The sequence below is a fragment of the Epinephelus lanceolatus genome, chromosome 23 (genome assembly GCF_041903045.1).
Source record: "Epinephelus lanceolatus isolate andai-2023 chromosome 23, ASM4190304v1, whole genome shotgun sequence".
Taxonomy (NCBI): domain Eukaryota; kingdom Metazoa; phylum Chordata; class Actinopteri; order Perciformes; family Serranidae; genus Epinephelus; species Epinephelus lanceolatus.
The window spans coordinates 1,684,933-1,705,205 of record NC_135756.1 but is presented as its reverse complement, the minus strand read 5'-3'; the positions used below and the strand labels follow the sequence as shown (position 1 = coordinate 1,705,205).

The following is a 20,273-nucleotide window of genomic DNA, read 5'->3' as shown; positions in this document are numbered from 1 at the left end:
TCAAAGGAGCGATTTGGGTGAATTTGCAGCAGATTATTTACTGTGAATATTCCAAGATGAGTTTTCTTTATATTTTTACAAACGCTGAATGCAAAACTCTTCAAATTCAGTGTTCTGTTATCTCTCTGGTTGTTTTAACACTGTAGTTTTCTAATGCAGGTCCAGGCTGTGTAGCACAGAGTGAAGGCTCTGAGAATATTAACCTGAGACTTTCAAATTTTTTTTATCTTAAATAATAATTCATGGCCAACAGTGTTTAAGTTGTTTTATGGCCGGTACACACTGTGCAATTTTGGGCTGTCCCAGATGAAAAATGGCCATCGTGGGAGAAACGTGGCGATATCTTTGGTCGTGGCTCTAAAGCGGTGGTCCTACGTCGCACTGTGAGACAGGTTCAAGGACGGCCGGTGTCAACGTCTTGCAACCAAAGATAACCTGAGATAAAATTCTGACAGTGTCAGAAATTTAGGATGACTATCTCACAGTGTGACAGCTGCTACGACCTACGTCTACTAATCAACCAATAGAAATGCAGCAGGAAATGACACAATGGTCACAGCGACACTGGCGCTAAACCCAAACACATGATCGCTTGTCATGGAGGCAAAAGGAACAAAAAGAAGTGTGTGGAAAGTTTGGTGGAGCTGTGGCAGCAGAAGCCTTGTTGATCTGATGTTTCCTCCAGCTGCTATCATGACCGCCAGAAAAAGACGCTGCATGGAAGGAAACTGCGGAGGAACTGCAACTTCCAGGTGAGCAGGCTACCTATGGTGGCGCAGATGGATGATGTACGCTGATGACATTGCATATTGACGTACGTCGTAACCTGCGTTTCCGTAGTAAACGGCCATCGCACAATCTGCACACATCAAACTTGACATTGTCCCAAAGTTTATTAGATCCACGTGTCACAGTGCGTCATGCAGTGGTCTGATAAGACTGATAAAATCACACAGTGTATAGAGGACATTACACCCTTTAAAGTCAAGAGGGTGTCTTGACCTGAGTCGTGACCCTCAGGTTGGGAACCAGTGCAGTAGAGCTAGACAGAACTGTGGGGTACTATTGTTCTCTTATAAATATTACTTACAAATGTGTGTGTATTATTACGTTTATATAAATATACATATCACGTTTATTATTACACTATCGATAAAATGATCTTTGCAACTTGTTAACGTGAAAATAAAAGGTTGTTTTATTTCGTTATAAAAAATGTTTCCTCTTATTAGGCTGTTGATAATGTTTACCAGAGATCAGGAGTGTTGTGGCAGCATGTAGTGATGGTGTCTGTCAACTGTAGCAACTGATTTAAGCTGCAGATATCAACTCGTTTTCTCGACATAAAGAAATAAACTTTTTTTTTCTCGTGACGACAGGCTGGTACAACAAAGCGTGTTTCCTGACATGTTAAAAAAATTATCTGGTTTCGAGATAACAAAGCACGTTTTCTCAACATAATGAAAAAAAGATCTCGTTACTCGTGATGATAAAGCTCATTTTCCGGAGATAACAACATAAAATGACCCTTATTTCCTTGTGAAAATGTGTTGGTCACATCATCTCGAGATGACAGAGTTCAGTTTCTTGTTGCAGTGAAATAATTATCTCATTATCTCAAGATAACAAAATGAAGAAGTCCTTTTATTTCCTCATGATAACTGGTTCGTTATATGGTTATCACGAGATGACAGCATTAAAAATAATTAGAAGCACAGCTGTCCTCGGCTGCTGTGGTACCTGTAGGTGTGTGTGCTCAGATTTGTACAGGTGCAACAGATCTGTGAGGCCTGGTGTTTAGCTTCAGGAGCTCGTACACATTTACTAACGTCAGTGTATACTAGAGATTTTTGTTCACTTTTACAAATCTCGGTTTAAATTCTTTTACAGGTTCACACACCTGTTGAGACAGTTTCACAACCCTCCTCCCACGTCTGTATCTCTCTAATAATAACCACATATATATTCTAACAGCAAAGCAAACTGCAGTCTGCATCTCTGCTCTGTCTTTGATTTTCATGTATGTGTTCACTGAATACTCTGTGGTTTCCTGGTTTTGCCCACTGGGGCTCAGCACAACCAGTGAGATCATGACTGTGTTTTATGGTTTTAACCCAAAGCAATTCCTAGAAATGAACATTGAGAGGAAGCAGATCACGTGCTGATTCTGCTGAAGAGGTTTTATGAGATAGTTAACATGGTGAACAGCCATGACTTTGTAGAGTTTGTTCTGCTGAAAGGTCAGAAATAATCGTATAACACCATGATGCAACATTTCAGCCCCGCCACATGTAGCAGCATGACTCTGTGAATGGCGGTGTGTCTCAGAGTGAATTGGTCTGCTGATCCAGTTCACACTGAAATATCTCAAAAACTAATGAATGGATCACAATTAAAATTTGTGCAGACATTAATGATCCTCAAACCTCTCCCCCTGCACCACCTGTAGGTCAAAGTTTTCATTTATCCTGTAAAATATCTCAACATCTACGTGATGGTTGGCACCAAATACATGTCTGTAGGGCTGCACCCAACAATTATTCTTATTGTGAATTTGGAACTGAATCAACCAAATAATCATTTAGTTTAAAAATATCAGAAACCAAACAAGAAGCCGAGGTGACATCGTCAGATTTGGTTTGGTTAATCTTTCAAATTTAAGAAGCTGGAAGCAGCAGACGATGGCATGAGGGGTGGTGTTGATGATCAGTTAGCTGGTCGATCCAACTCTTTGGTCCACACTGAAATATCTCAACAACTGCTGCCATTTATTTTGTAGAGACTGGTGGTGCCCAGAAGATGAATCCTACTGACTCTGATCATCCCCTGACACTTTCTCTAGTGTATCCACGCAAGTTCTAATTAGTAGAGCCAGACTGCAACTTCATCACCAGAATAACTGTTGGCATTGTACAAAATACTTTTCATATCTAGGGGATATGTTGCAAATTAACGTTTCAAATTTAAGTTTCATGATGTGACAACACTATGGTTAATATGTGGTTATGTTCAGGCACAAAAAATACTTGGTACTGGTTAGGAAAAGATCAAGTTTTGGCTACAAGTCCCCTGTTCCTACAAACATGGCTGCACATGTCCAGACCTTTCATCAAAAAATATCCAAATTTGTTGTTATAAACACAACTAGCAAGGTCATGAACTCTTGTCAAAAATTACCCACTTTTATTGCTGCAAACACAGCTAGCAATGCTATGACCAATCATTACAACATACCTGCTTGCATCTCAACAAACACTGCTGGAAATGTCCCTTGAAAAAATACCCACTTTTGTTGCCAAAAGTCTATCGTTTGTAGCAACAGTAGCAATGCCCCGACCTATCATTAAAGAATACCCACTTTGTGGCTACAAACACAGCTAGCAATGCTATGACCTATCATTAAAACATACCTGCTTGCATCGCAAAAAACACAGCTGGAAATGTCTCAACATCTCATAAAAAAAACTACCTACTTTTGTTGCCACAAACACGGTTGCAATGTCATGACCTGCCGTTAAAAAATACCCGCTTTTGTCCCTGCAAACATGGCTGGAAATGTCCCAAAGTCTTGTTAAAAATATTCACTTTATTGCCACAAACATGGCTGGAAATGTCATGACCAGTCTTTGAAAAATACCCGCTTTTGTCACTACAATCATGGCGGGAAATGTCCCGTTGCCTCATTAGAAAATATCCACGTTTGATGCCACAAACACAGCTAGCTACAACCTATCATTAAAAAATACCCACTTTTATTGGCCACAAACACAGCTAGTAATGTCATGACCTGTCTTTGAAAAATACCCACTTTTTTCACTGCAAACATGGCAGGAAATGTCCCGTCGTCTCGTTAGAAAATATCCACATTTGATGCCACAAACACAGCTGGCTATGTTACAACCTATCATTAAAAAATACCCGCATTTGTCACTGCAAGCACAGCTGGACATGTCGTGACCTGTTGATAAAAAATAGAGTTTTTGTTGGTGTGGAACAGAGGTCTGCTGCTGTCACAGAGGTGCCACCGTCCCCTCCACCCACTGATGAGAAACTCAGCTCACAGACATGTAATCTGAGTGATGTCATAGGTATGAAACGTATGCAACATATCTGTGGTTTGTACAGTGTCAGTATTTTATTCTCACATGTAAAACTACTGAGATTTTACAATGATTATCTTGGTGACATTCAACAACTACATTTCCCATGAGCCTCTGACACACGCATGCTATCAAACCTCCCTCTCTCCCTCTCTGTCTTCAGGGGTGGATCTTCGCTGCCTTTAAAAACGTGTCAACAGCATTAAAATGAGCAGAAATCACTTTGACTCTCATCCTCCTCGGCTCCTCCCTGCTCGGTAGGTGACATCATCTCTCCTCCTCTCCTCCTCGTGTGCTGTGTTTTAATGATTTGTATTTTCAGATAATTTGACTCATTTTTAGGCGATAACGTTGACTGACCAGAACCAGACTCTTATTATCGTTGCAGTTTCCTTTATTTGCATTTGAGCAAGGCACTGGGTTCATTATGGAGATAAAGCCACAAAGAAACCTCAGATTAATGTTAATAATTTCACATGGGATGTAAAATACAATATACAGATGTTTTCAAGCGGTGAGCATGGTTTTATCTTGCAGCCTCAGTTGAATCTATGCACGGCTGCTGGACGAGTTAAACACCTGCTGGCGATGGAGATGCAAACTCTGAGTAACTTCATCACAGATACAAAGTCTGAATTGTTGTTATTGTTGTTGTCAGAAGAGAGAACGTCGTCAAGGACCACATTTATGAAGTGAAATATATTTTCAGGAACATAAAAATGCTCTATTTTATTACAAAAAACCCAAGATAGTCAAGAACAATAAATACATTCATTTTGAGAGGAAAAACAAGTTTAAATTTTGTGGTTATAATTTGAATGGTGGTTTGGATCACACGTTGTGCTTTTAAAAACATTGGCAGACGCTGGGAGAATCCTTTTAATGGAAGACAAACACATCAAAACACAAATCACTGCATTGTTTTTATCTCCTCACTCTGATGGTGTGATGAAGGTCCAGAGCTCAGCGTCAAGGTGTAAATATTAAAATGGCACTTTGCTTTCAGACTGAAATATATCTGCTGAATGGATTACACAAAAATTGATGACTGTGTAAAACCTTCCTGAAAACCAGTTAAAATCAGTTTGTTCCCTTTCTGATGCAATCTGTTCAAAGACAGTCCTTTGTTACAGTCCATCACTGACCCTCAGTATGTCACACAGTAAAAATGGCGACGTGCAGCAGCAGTTGTGCGGCGTGCTTTGGTTTCTAACCTGTTTGACTTGGCTAATGTTTACGAATCAACTCTTGAACTTGAAGCGGCTTCAAGGGATGGCGCCAAATGCAAGTCTTTATGCCTCTGCGCTGGTGATCACACCGGAGACATTACACCGATCAGCCGAAACATTGAATTCAATTCAATTCAATTTTATTTATAAAGCCCAATATCACAAATCACAATTTGCCTCACAGGGCTTTACAGCATACGACATCCCTCTGTCCTTATGACCCTCACAGCTGATCAGGAAAAACTCCCCAAAAAAAACCCCTTTAAAACCACTGACAGGTGAAGTGAATAACTTTGATCATCTTGTTACAATATAATGTTCTGTTGGGAAACCTTGGGTTCTGACATTCATGTGGAGGCCACCTGACACGCTCCACCCACCTAAACACCAGTGCAGACCAGGTACCCCCCCCTTGTGGTAGCAACACTCCGCAGTAACCTTTGACCTTCAACCACAAAATTCTAATCAGTTTATTCTTCAGTCCAAGTGACGTTTGTGCCAAATTTTAGGAAATTCCTTTAATGCATCCTGAAGATATGGCATTCATAAGAATGAGACAGATGCAAGGTCACAATGACCTTTGACCTTGACCACTAAAATCTAATCAGTTCATCTTTCAGTCCAAGTGGACGTTTGTGCCAAATGTTTTTAAATTCCTCCGCGCCATTCTTGAGATATTGTATTCACGGGAATGGGATGGACAGATGGACGGATGGACAACCCAGAAACATACAGCGATCAGCCAAAACATTAAAAGCACAGATGAAGTGAACAACATTGATCACCTTGTTACAGTAAAATATTCTGCTGGGAAACCTTTGGTCCTGGAATACATGTGGATGCTACGTGATGCGCTCCACCCACTCGAACACCGTTGCAGATGAAGTAAACCCCTTATGGCAATGGCACTTGTCGATGGCTGTTGCCCCCAGCAGGACAGTGCACCATGCCACACCACAAAAACTGCTCAGGAATGACCCGAGGAACATGACAGAGACGTCAAGGCCTTGACCTGGCTTCCAGAGTCCCCAAATCCCAATCTGATCAAACATCTGTGGGACGTGCTGGTACCCCACCTCACAACCCTCAGGACCCAAAAGATCTGAAGCCAATGCGTTGATGCCAGACACCACAGGACACCCTCCAGAGGTCCTGTGTGCATGCCTTGACAGGTCATGTTTCTGGGTTGTCCATCCGTCCATCTGTCCATCCCATTCCCGTGAATACAATAAAGAATGTCATGGAGGAATTTTTTTTAAAATTTGGCACAAACGTCCACTTGGACTCAACAATGAACTGATTCGATTTTAGTGGTCATAGGTCAAAGATCTTTGTGACCTTGCTTATGTCTCATTCTTGAGTCATACAACCACAGGGTGGACTGGTGGGTGGAGTCATACAACCGTGAGGTGATATTTCTAGTTTTTGTATAATATGGCAAAGAATTGACACGCCATTCTTTTCTCTCTGATTGGCCAGTACTCACAGCCCATTGTTTAGGTTTAGACACAAAGAATGAGATTGGTTAGGGTAAGAGCAACATGGTAAGAATATCAGGGTAAGCCAGTCAGAGGCAGAGGAGGGTAGAGTGGGACAGGTTTTGCCTTCACCATAGGAGGGGAGAAAAATACTGCATGCCGGAAGCAACAAACTTTGTTAAGGGTGATTTTAATAATTGTAAACCAGGAAAGTTCTTAGAAATCGACATTCGAACGACATTCAGTTCCAGTCTGGACAGAGGTTTTATTTTTAGTTGCACAGACTGGGACTTGTTTATAAAATGTCTGAATGAACTCACGTAGATTGTGTCTGCATATGGCACCACTGAGGACTTGGGCATTCCCTGAAAGTCAGTTTCCATTTAACCATATAACAAACCATTGGTCTCCAAATCTGCCAGTTAATCAGTGAAATATCAGTTTTAACCCAGGGCGATGTGACTCAGTACAGAGAACTACAGAAGCCAGTTAAAAAGTAATGATGTAGGCACGGACATGTCCAATCGCCTCTCTGTCAGTTCTGCTGAATCTGTGCTGTATCTCCATTATGAAAGTGTTGATGGTGCTTTTTGTGGTTGGTGTTGGATGATGGTGGCGTGCGGCTGTGAGTCATTCATCAGGATGAGGAAATCAGCTCACCAGTGTGTAAACTCTTCTGCTGTTAATCACAATCTTCAACAACCATGTTGGATATTAAATGCAGCTGAAGTACGAGACACTTTGCGCCGTACTATGGGGAACATGAACATTCAGGCTCAGCAAAGTTAAGTGGAAGCATATCTTGTGAGGTCATAGTCGTGATCAGCTGCGTTATCTTCTCAGTCCGGTCGGGGGATCACAACGTCTCTGGGTGAATGATGCCAATTTGGGCTGTGTGTGGCTAGCACCGCTAGTAGCAGCAGCCATCATTTCATGCAGGTTAACATCCAAATGCCCATGTTGAATGTGGTTGCGCATTGCTGCAGTCAAGTGATTATATGCCTTTTTTTTCTGACACATCCTACACGCTACCTTGTTTTCATTTTCGAGATCAAAGTACTGCCAAACCGCACTGGTTTTGTGAGAGGACATCTCTCCAATTTCCCACCGTGCTGTTTTAAAACTTCAGTCTACTCGAGCATTACCGCGGGGAGGGGGACTGTTGTCTGACGGCTCTGTAGCACCCACTAGTGGCAGGCGGCTGCATGACAGTTAAGCTGCCTTGTACATGAATAAAACACTAATAGGTTTAACTGACTAATATTTCTGGTGCTGACTAACGAAGGAGCGGATGTTCAATTGTTTAGACGTCTAATCGCTTACATCCCTACTCAAGAGTTCCCCTTAAGGTTTCCTTAAAATGTTTACTTAAGGATTCAAGTTTTTCTCTTATCTTGGTCTCATACTTAAGAAATTGCTTGTTGCACTTAGTAACCAAAGTAAGGACAAAAACACAAAGTACCTCTGACTCCTGCAACATGGTTGAATTTATGGAGATAAATGAGAAAACTCAAGGCATCCTGAGAGGAGTGTTCCACGCTTGGACACGCTTTCTGATGAGCAACTGATTTTGCACTTTAAATTTTGGCAGAAGTCAATTTATGAGTTTGACAGTTTGGAGTTGGATCACACAACTTTCCAAAGCCCCATTACAATTAATTATTGCTCTGCTGTTTTATGCAACGAGATCTCCCAAGTTAGTTATTTGCAAGGTGATTTATGTGAGTCTAAAGTGTCAACCTTAAGGAGCAAACTTAAGGTGCTTTTTGCAACTGGCTTGTGGTTTTCAAATGTACAATTCAAATGTAAATCTCAAGGAAAGAACTGGACGACCTCTGTGTCACATCAGTCTCTCTCTCTCTGTCTCTCTCTCTGTCTCATTGTGTCATACGGATTACTGTTAATTTATTATGTTGATCTGTTCTGTACGACATCTATTGCACGTCTGTCCGTCCTGGAAGAGGGATCCCTCCTCAGTTGCTCTTCCTGAGCTTTCTACCATTTTTTTCCTGATCAGCTGTGAGGGTCATAAGGACAGAGGGATGTCGTATGCTGTAAAGCCCTGTGAGGCAAATTGTAATTTGTGATATTGGGCTTTATAAATAAAATTGATTGATTGATTGTTGAGGTCACGATGTGTAAACAAACCACAAAACTTGCCGCCAGTCACGGGAGACATGGAGCTAATCAGAGTTTGGAGCACGTTCTAGGACACTGCTATCGAAGTCACTGATGACGTCAGAAAGTTGCTGAGTTAACAAAAAAAATTGAAGTCAGCGTCAATAAACGAGCGCTACCCACCACAACATGAAGTCCACACATGCTGTGTTTTCATTACATAGCCTACTTTTTGCCCTGCAGAGACGGAGCTGGGGTTCTGATCCTGGATTGCCTCTTGTCCGTCCCAAGTCCTTGCTGGATCAGCAAACTTTCTGTTGCTGCAGTTACATAGTTTAGACACAGAGCTGCTACTGGCCACCCGTGCACTGCAGACCCCAGGGCTGATGTTTGCGCTAGCTGAATTCAAGTTGCTACAATGGCTAAGGTTCAAGCTGCTGTCCGCTCTTCTTCCGGGGATGAGGTGACCTGGAGGTGGGGACTCAGGTGGAGGGTCCGTGGGCTGTGCTAGCTAGCTAATTCTTGACTCACTTGTGGTCTGATAAAAAATTAGATCAAACTCAATGCCCCATTTCATAATTCCAGTGCTAAACGGCTATGCGCGTCTTTTGTTTATTGATTTTAGTTCTGCTTTTAATACCCTACAGCCTCACCTGCTGATCAAGAAACTCTGGCAGATGACTGTTAACCCTTTTATCATCAAATGGTTTATAATCTTTTTTAACTAACAGATCCCAGCTTGTCAGATTCAACAACACTCTCAGAGCCAAGGGTGATTAGCACTGGGGCACCTCAAGGTTGCGTTAGTTCACCTGTCCTCTTCACTATTTACACAAATAACTGTATCAGCAGCTGTCCTGGGAATTATGTTTTTAAATTCTCTGATGATACTGCAATTCTCAGCCTGCTGTACAAAGACTCAGACCCCTCATCATATTTTGAGGAGGTTCAGTCTTTTGTTCAGTGGTGCGATGACCACCACCTCATTATTAATGTCAAGAAAACAGAAGAGATGTTGACTGACCCTAAGTCAGTAGGTGTTAACTCCCCACTACTAATCCATGATCAAACAATAAACCAGGTCAGTTCTTATAGATATCTGGGCATTCACTTGGATAATCTGTTTAACTGGGAAAATCAAGTTGACATGCTGTGTTCTCGCCTTCAGCAAAGGCTATATTTTTTATGTAGACTCAGGGTCTTTGGGGTGGACCAGAAGCTTATGTTTTTGTTTTATCAGGCTGTGCTAGAAAGCATCATCAGGTTTGGCATGTCAGCGTGGTACGGAAATCTCTCTGTTCACTCTACATCTAAACTTAACCGTCTGGTCCAGACTGCAATGAAGGTCATAGGGAGGACTGAAAACTCCTCCTTGCAGTCCATCTATGAAGAGTCTGTCCTCAGACTGGCACAGAGAGCCGTATCCGATCCCGCTCACATCCTCAACTCAGAATATGTACTGTTACCATCTGGCAAACGATACAGAGCCCTCTGGTCCATCCCCTTACTGTACTTGTATGGGCACATGTGGGAATGTGTTATATGTTTATTTATTGTATTTATTGTTGTGCATACGTGCAACTTTTGTTTATCTGTGTGTTTGTTGTGCAAATGTGCAACTTTGTAACTTACCTTTCTTCTCCTTCTGTAATTTTACAGCTCATGGAGTCCAAGACAAATTTCCCTTCGGGGACAATAAAGTATCTATCTATCTATCTATCTATCTATCTATCTATCTATCTATCTATCATCTATCTAAACAAAAAAAAAGAAAAAATCCTCGCGATAGAGAAAACACTGACGTGAAATAATTTGTGATCTTGTCATTTTAACCATCTTGATTACCTGGCTTGCTAACGCGGACGAATTGTTAGCTAACAAATGTAGAAAAATGCTGTCGAGTGATTAACGTCATTTAATTCACCCAGACTTAAGGGTTGATCTGGCTGGAAAATTCATCAGCTTTCAATCTGAAAATTACTTATCAGCTAATGTTACCAAGCAACCAACGCCAGATCAATGCAGGGTAGCTCAGTTACAGCTTTTTGGCTAACTTTTCATTATTGCTAGCAAAATACTATCTGAGTGGCTATGTCAGTTGGCTAGCTTGCTAAATTGATTCACCAGCAAACGCGATCTATGAAACTAACTTAGGTATTATGACAAACTGTATATTTGGCCATCAAGAAATGATGTACAGTACAAAGCACGTTCAATTAGCCAAGAGTGATGCAGGGGCGCCTAGCTAACCATAACCTGAGGTAACGTTAGCCAGCTAGCTGTAACTTGGCTACTTTTTTGTGGATCTACGGTTGGTTGCTTCATAACGTAAGCTAAAAAATTAATTTGCAAACGGCAAGCAACTTAGTATCATGGACCAAACGGTCCAAATGAAATATAGGAACATTACAGATAATACAGATCTCATTTATTTTCAGCTTTCTACCAACATGATGATGGTCAATAACAGTTAATCTTGTTTTCCTACTGTTCTGGTCGATGCCCAGGTGCTCGTTTGCTTGGTGTCGCTAATATTAAATATTTTCTAAGAGTTACCTTTAATTAGTTAAAGGGATAGTGTAGCCAAAAATGTAAATTCAGCCATTATCTACTCACCCATATGGCGAGGGAGGCTCAGGTGAAGTTTTAGAGTCCTCACATCACTTGCAGATATCCAAGGGGAGAGGAGGTAGCAACACAACTCCACCTAATGGAGGCTGACGGCGCCCCAGATTCAAACGTCCAAAAACACATCATTGAAACCACAAAATATCTCCATACTGCTCGTCCGTAGTGATCCAAGTGTCCTGAAGCCCCGACATAAAAAGTTGTTTGGAAAAACCTCATTTGAACTCTGCTTTTAGCCTCATTGTAGCCTGTAGCTCTGACTGCCTCTCTGGGCACCGCGCTCACGTGTGTGCGCTTGTGCAAGACCGTGAGACATGGGCACCGCCTTCATGTGTGTTCACGTGCTTTTGCTGGTCTGTGAGCGCGTTTTGTTCAGCAGTACAAATATCTTAATGATGTCGATGAGGTGTATAGAAAAGCCCATCAGCAAGTGCATTTTGATCTTAAGCTTCAAAGTTTTATCGTCGACAGTACTCTCATGACAATGTTTCATCGCTGCTTTATGTCCTCACCTTTTTAAACTGGTACAGGTTGTTCACCCTCAAAAGTAGAAACAGATTGCAGGTTTTTGTTAACGTGTGCATCAGAGGTACATCTTGAATGACCTTCCTCATCTGTACGAGGTTCGGACTTAAAGATGGCCTCGCCAACCCCTGTCTAAGGATTTCAAGCTGCTCCTGTCTGGCCACAGATACCATACAGTAGAACTCATTCTCCCTGCTGCTATTGAGCTTTTAAAAACTCAGTGTTTATTATTTATCTGCTGGGTCCTTCTGGCTGCACATCAAATTGCTCCTTGGAGATTATTAAAATATCCTTGTTCCTTGATGGAGAATTAAATCATGTGCCAAATTAATTCTTCATAAATGTTAAAGGGTATCTTTTGCTAAATTTCACTGAGTGTATCTGATCAGTGGCATGATACATTTTCCTTTTTACTTCCATGCTCCCCACACAAAAAGCACATTGTGGTCCTGGATGTATTTTTAAGAAGCTCTCAAATGATCTGAGAAAATGGTCCCAATTAATTTGTGATCATGTGGCAGGAGACAGTCGTGTGGATGCTTTCAGACAGAGCTCTGTTTGTGCTCCTCTGCTTCCTCTGCTTTTAGAAGGAAAGATGGTTTCCATGTGATCACAGATTACAGGCAGCATCTTGTACACTTGTTTTTAATGACATCACAATCAGCAGAAGTACAGGAATTAAAAGGGGCAATGGCGAGGTTTATGATGGAAACATGGTGTTTCCAGTAATCAGCCCAGACAGATCATTTAGCATGCTTATTAAAGCGTAATGTTATGATGCTGAGGAATTTGTGCCGCCTCTGCAGCTCCTGTCTCTTCATTTATATAGCACCTTTAAAACAGCCAACAGCCAATCAAAGTGCTTTACAGTTAAAATAAGCAAAAACAACAACACAAAAAACATTTATACAGTGAAATATAACAAAGATAAAAGACCCAATAGAGGTGACTGTACTCAACCAAAGGCCGAGGTGAACAAGTGAGTCTTAATCAGTGATTTAAAAGTGGAGAGGCTATTCGCAGTCCACACAGTCAACAGTAATGCGTTCCACAGAGTGGGAGCCGCGACTGCAAAGGCTCGATCTCCTCTAGTTTTTAAGAGTGATCGAGGAACATTCAAGACCATCTGATTCGCTGATCTGAGGGCTCTGGGGGGCCGATGCAACACAACAAGGTCAGATAGGTATTCTGGAGCCAGCTCATTCAGAGACTTAAAAACAGATAAAAGAATCTTAAAATCAATCCTGTACCTAACCAGAAGCCAGTGAAGTGAAGAGAGCACCGGAGTTATGTGCTCGTGTTTCTTTGTCCCAGTCAGGAGACAAGCTGCTGCATTCTGAACAAGCTGCAGGTGGTTAAGCTCTGACTGCTCAATGCAGACGTACAGGGAGTTGCAATAATCTAAGTGAGAGGTAATAAAAGCATGGATAACTGTTTCGAGGTCTTTCTGGCTTAGATAGAGTTTAACTTTGGCTAAAAGCCTCAGCTGAAAAAAGCTAGACTTGACCACTGAGCTGACCTGTTTGTCTAGCTTAAAAGCACCATCAATAATCACACCAAGATTCCTAGCATGGGATCTCATGTGAGGTGCTAGTGGGCCCAGGGAGCTGGCAAGGACCTGAACCACACCAGGACGACCGAACAGGACAACCTCTGTTTTGTTTTCATTTAATTTAAGTCCATCCATGTTTTAATGTCACTTACATAGTTTAGCACGGCCTGAAGGGAATCTTTGGACAGAATCTTTTACGGCAAATACACCTGCACGTCATCAGCAAAGCAGTGAAAGGGAATACCATGCTTCCTAAATATCGACCCCAGGGGTAGCATATAAAGAGAGAACAACAGGGGGCCCAGAACTGACCCCTGGGGGACCCCGCAGGTCTCCTTTAGACCAGCATTACATATCTGAACAGTGTTTAAGTATCTGTAAAATTAAGAGACTTAAGTTTGAAGCTTTTTACTTTAGCATCTAGAATAATAAAATCAATAGCTGTTTCAGTTTACTAGATTAATTTTGCTGCAATAAAAATGACTGAAGTGAGATGAACAGACTAACTACTTTATTTTATCTGACAAAGTTTTCCTTTGGGGACATAATTTGCAGCTGAAAAGGGGACTATATTGCGGTATATTTTATCCCAATACTCAGCATATCGCAAAATGTATAAAATCACAGTAATATTGTATCGTGACTAATGTATTGTGATAATATCGTACCGTGGGGTCTCTGGTGATTCCCACCTAACCACATTTTCACCTGCAGTGTGTGCAAATTACTTCAATGTGAATGGAGAGTTTTTAAAAGCTGAGATTTCAGGGTTTTTAGATTTTGGCTTAACATGTCTGGCCAGGTGTGATCAGGGATTGTCTCTGAACGTTTTGATCTGTCATCAACGCATCATGTCCAAAAGAAAGGTGGTGCTTCTTTTTCTTCCAGGAAGCTGGAAACTTCTGCAGTAGAGGTGCTCCCCTTAAACTCAAGCCCCGCATTTAGAGCAAAGAGGTTGTAACAAAGGTATGCATTAAAGACATACAACACTCAGCTTACACCCTCCTCAGGCACAGACATTCAGCACACAGCCTGAGACACGGCAGAGCGGACGGCAGAATCACACACACACAACACGATGCTATAACAGCTTCTTCACTGTGACTGATGGCAAAAGCAAATAGGGACGAACTAACCACAGTGACACTTTCTGAATGCCCTGCAGGTGGAGTTTACACTTTTGTATTTATCATACTTTTTATACCTTGTTGTGTGCACGTAATTTTTTTTACTATTTATTACATGTCTATTTCTGACTTGGCTCTGAGTGTTTTTGCACAAGAAGTCCTTTGTACCCAGACTGTGTGCATGTGTGCAAATGGCAAATAAAGTTATCTTATCATTGTCTGTGGAGCTGCCCCACAATCCACTATGACATCATAAATTGAGTTAGTGTTTGGATTGGGGAGAGAGTTGTTTAGTTTCATCAATATTTTTGGACTTTCTCAGACCGCAGGAGTAAAAGCTAATTTAAACTTCTGCTGAATGGACGCCGTAACCTACGCCGCAGCCTGACGTGCACCTCCCCAGAAAAGTAATGTCACAGTGACGCAGACCTCCTGTCTGTCTCTGTGAGCTGAAACCATTTCCCTCAGTGGAAGATTTGATTTACTTTAATTTCACAGAGAAGAAACAATAAATTGTGAAGACAATAAAGCCTCCACTAAAATAGCTTTTTAAGTCCTGTGTGTGATTTATCCTGGCTTCATATGAGCAGAGGAAATCTCTGCTAGCTGCTAGGCTAATTTATACAATGTAAAATGCCATAGGATTGTGCTAATAATGTTAGCATGTTGTATTTGTTTGCAAAACGTGTTTAGTATAAGACAGTTGTTTTGTCAGTGAACCTTGTGAGTTGTAATGGAGCCGAATGTGTGCCCTTATGCTTGTTACATGTTGCTGCTGTCCCTGGTTTTAAATGAGAAGAGGAAAAGATTGCTAGCTGCTAGGCTAATTTATACAATGTAAAATGCCATAGGCTTGTGCTAATAACGTTAGCATGTTGTATTTGTGGGGAAAATGTGTCCAGATAAAGACAAGTGTTTGTCTGTGAATGCTGCGAGTTATAGTGAAGCTGATTTGTGTTTGAGACTGTCTCTATTAAGCCATGTTTAATGTGTGTTTAATGTGTGTTTAGTGTTTAATGTGTGTTTGATGTGTGTTTAGTGTTTAATGTGTGTTTGGTGTGTGTTTAGTGTGTTTAATGTGTGTTAATTGTGTGTTTAATGTGTGTTAAATCTGTGTTTAATCTGTGTTTCATGTGTGTTTGCTGTGTGTTTAATGTGTGTTAACTGTGTGTTTAATGAATTTAGTAAATGTGTGTACTTCTCTTTTAAAGACGCTCGTTGGGTTGGTTTCATGTTACTGTCTCTTTAAGAGCTGTCAACGGTTTGTTTGCGGAAGTCGGTCCGTTAACTAAATGTCTCGGTCTTGTCTTCCCCTCCGGTGTCTGAGTGTTTTATCACCGAGCCACAGTCACTTCGTTGTTACTCACTATTGTATTTGATCTTAGTTACCCTAATCATCAGGGAAACAGTTTGTGTTGTAGGCCGCTGTTTAAAGGAGAAAGATTCAGTTTCGTCTCAGCTGGAGTTAAAGTTAGCTTCTGAAGTAGGATAAAGGTTTCTGTACAGAAGTCACGATGGCTCCTGAATTAAAGGGTGAGTTTACAAACATTCAGAAAGTGTTAATAAAATAATGACTGACATGTTGTGAAATATCTCTGTTTAAATGTTTCACTCATAATTTACAAAACTGGATTTAAAGGCACAGGTGACAGTTAGCTCGGAGCTAACGTTAGCTAACCTCGGTTCCGTTAGCGTTAAAGTGCAGCAGTTAATGAACCTTTTCAGTGTGCTTCAAACAACAGTCCACAGGTGGAGAAATGAATCAGAGTCAGATTTATTACCAACAAGGTTTGTTACTGACAGGGAGTTTGCTTTGGTGTTTGGTGTTTGCATTAAATATACAATAAACTTATTAACATAATTGTAAAATTAAAAAGAAAAAATACCGTTAAAATATGAAAAAGATACTTCAAAACAAAATCAGAAATACTTCATTGATCCCCAGGAGGAAATTGTGATTCCTCACAGAAGAAGAAGAAGAAGAAGAAGAAGAAGACTTTATTGTCATTGTGCACTGCACAACGAAATTACGTGTAGTACCCTCGGCAAGATAACAGCACAATAAAAAGGACAGACAGTATATAAATATAAATATAAATATAAAAAGACGTCAGTAAGGTATAAAAACAATAAAGTGTGTGAGAGATATAGCAGCAGTATAAAAACTTCGATAAAAGAGGCAGCAGGCAGTGTAAAAACAGCAGCAAGGTGAGGTAAAGTGCAACGGTGCAGTTCAAAGTGCAAAGGTCAGTTCCTCAGTTTGGGGCTGGTGTGTATGTGAGTGCAGGGGGTTGATGGAGGCCACAGCCCTGGGGAAAAAGCTGTTCCTCAGTCTATTTGTCACAGTCGTTCTGATGTAAAGCATATGGAATTATAGGATTAGAAACAAGAAGTACAAAGTGCAAACTATGTCAAAAATACAAAAGTAAAAAATGTGCATTATGCTTCAGTGTTAACACCAGTGTCTAAAGTATTTAAAATATAAAACTTTGATATGAGTGTGTGAAGTGTGTAAAAATATAAAGATATGTGCCTTGTGCCACATATAAATGTGTAAAACTGGTATGTAAAGATAAGTGAATTATTGCACTAATTATTGTACATAATTCAGTGTACTTGTACTTTACTAAAGTATTTCCATTTTCTGCTACTTTCACCTTCTCCTCAGCATCTCAGAGCGAAATAATGTACTTTTTACTGCACTAAATTTTTCTGACAGCTCTCCTGTACATGCTTTTGACATGACATGATACTTGACATGCTGACATGATTAGTACTTTTACTCCAGTAAAGGCTCTGAATACTTCTTCCACCACATGAAACCTGAAACTGGTTTTGCTGGCGGTCATCATTCCTCCTGTTGAACCATCTCTTTGTGGTGCAGTGTCAGTGATGGAGGAAGAAATAATCAGTCCTTGTTTTACAAAGTAAAATCAATTTGAGTGCTCAGGAGTCTGAACAGTTTCAGCGGGTACCTCATAAAACTACAGTCTCCTCAGTGTACAATTCCCTCTTTGTGTTTCCACAAGCAGTTTCCCTGTTGAGCTGTGGTCAAAGGATAGTGGGAATATAAAGGGAATTTTGTACCAGGAAGACTTGAGACATCCACGTTATTATAATAATCTGGTCTGCTGAAGCCTTTTATCCCCCTCGGATAAAAATCCAAATACATTTTAGCACAGAACGAGGACTGTGTGGATTTTGTGCCCCAGCGCTGACACTGACAATCAGGAGGGGATTTTTGTAAAGGTCAGCATGAGCAAGAAACAGACAGGAAGACATTGTGAATCGGTCCTTTTAGAATTTTTCTATAACCTCAAATATTCATAACTAAATAAACATTTCAAAGTTAAAGGTCAGAAAAAGCTCACAACAATTAAAAAACAGAGAGAGGCACTTCTCTGTGTGCTGCTGTGTTACAACGATGGCAGATATCAAAACATCTTCAGTTTATACTCTAAATATCACGCTGTTATTCTGTCACTCCATTCTATATTAAAGTTACGATCACAGAATGGAGGGACAGAGTTGTTTTGCCTTTAAGCCAAATTTGTAGGTAGTAACCGCGCCAAAATGACATCTGTGTAAAAAAGAACAGCCGGCAGGACGTGATCATGGGCGGCGTGATGTTTTGACAATGTGTTTTACGTACGACCCACTGCAGGAGATTTAAAAAGTAGCAGTTAGTGGTTAGCAGCTAACTCAAAAAAGAAGAACAGCAGCTGTAAGCAGTTAGCAGATAACTCAAAAAATAAGAACGGCAGCTGATAGCAGTTAGCAGCTAACTCGAAGAAAAAGAACAGCGGCTGAAAATGTCAACAAACAGTGAAAACAGTGAGGTCCAGGAGCTCCTTACCCTCCGAGCAGAGGACGAGATCAGCCGCCACATAACAGGGACACTAAATGATTGTTATTGACATGTGATGTCATTGTTATTGTTTATAAAGAGCTGCTGACACGTATGTTATATGTCACACTAGAGGCCGACGCTGATGTGTTACATGTCACGCTTCTTTTTATTCTGTGATGTCATCATGCTGTCTGACATCACACACTGTAACCTGGTGCTGTTCTTCTATTTTTTGTATTTCTTTCAGTCATGGTAAAATATTACTGTCTGCCTTTATTATAAACATTTGGGAAACATTAACAAGAAACGTGAGCGTTCCACAAACCTTTAGTTGAACAAAAATCAGTGTTGTACAGAATGTAATATTTTACATTGAAATTTTTTTTGAGGTTTTCAAATTAAGCTTTGAATGTCTGTCGTCATATTTTATAACATCATAACTCAGTTTTCACTCCCTCACTTCCTACTCTCATCCAGCTCAGGTCAAAAAAATAATTTAAATTAAATTGAACTGAATTGATAAATGCGACTGAAGCAGAATATTCGGTTTGATAAAAACATGTTGTGAATTTCACAGCTCTCTGTTTTCAATAATGGTTTTAGCTTTTGGACTTTTGGACAGCACACAGGTGTCATCAGAAATGCTCAGATCACAGAAGTCTCAAACAGTGATACGCAGCCACAACTGGACTCTAATTCTACTAACAGTATAATACTAATAATATTAGTGTTGTTTAATCAACCATCGAAGAAAAAAGCTGCGCAGCATTCCACTTTTGATTCAGAATCCAAATGTCAACATGCTGAATGATGCTTTGGAGCTTCAAACAGTTCAGTCACATCATCTTAAACTTTTATTCTTGAGTCACGTGTAAAGACTAACAGCTGTGTTGCGCGGTGAATCCACTTCCTGCTCAGCTTGCAGGTCGACCTGACCACCTGCTGCTGTGGCCCAAGTTTCAGCACAAAGGTGGCAAGTAAAATGTAACCATGACAGATAAACACGATATGTAAGATTTAAAGTTACCAAATGCCTGAATTTCTCTGTGCACGCTGACATCATGTATCCGACCGTGTGTCCTGTCTGCAGCTCGGCATGTCCGTCAACATGGACTCTGATAATGACGTGCTGATGAAGGAAAGCATCAAGATGATGACTGATATGATCGTGCTGTGTGCCACTCTGGCACTGTCCCTCTTCTTCTGGGTCGTCTCCCTCACCATCAGCACCTACTACGGTGAGTCTGAACAAACATCCAGGTCTGGTGAACGCTAACACTGCAGTGTTTACGTTTTTATTATGTGTTGAGAAACATTTAGTGGAAACACATCTGGTAACGTGAAACCTTTAAAATTTATTCTGAAAAATGTCCTCAAAAAAAGTCAGATCAAATCATGTGCTCTGCTCCAAATACCACAGTAAATTCTCCTGAATCATCCTCAACAGCACCATTTGTTATGGTTTTCCCATAAATCGTGTAACGTCACACTCTGTCCAGTTTGGAGTTGTTTCTTCAGCCATGATCTTATCAGTGTAATTTTTAGTAGCTTTCTTGCGTGACCGTGTCCGCAATAAATTCTTCATCTGAGCAGGAGGGTGTCATCGGGTTTACATATAAATAACTTTCGCAATTAGAAGAATCTGCCCCAGTGTTTTGGTGCATGA

General features: G+C 40.8%; 1 protein-coding gene across 4 annotated transcripts in view; it reads left to right on the top strand.

The window, feature by feature from the left end:
• Positions 1–4,281: 4,281 nt before the first annotated feature.
• The window catches only part of tmem19 (transmembrane protein 19), a 28,131-nt gene continuing 12,139 nt past the window's right edge, over positions 4,282–20,273 (top strand). The window contains exons 1-2 of one of the 4 annotated variants that reach the window (XM_033615329.2): positions 4,282–4,357; positions 19,698–19,845. In XM_033615329.2, coding sequence (XP_033471220.1) covers positions 19,704–19,845 — 142 coding nt within the window. In that variant the 5' untranslated portion in view covers positions 4,282–4,357; positions 19,698–19,703. Of the gene's footprint in view, positions 4,358–14,650; positions 14,796–15,021; positions 15,165–16,023; positions 16,291–19,697; positions 19,846–20,273 lie in introns of those variants that run through there. The other 3 variants (XM_078165448.1, XM_078165446.1, XM_033615327.2) reach the window with 3 other exon arrangements.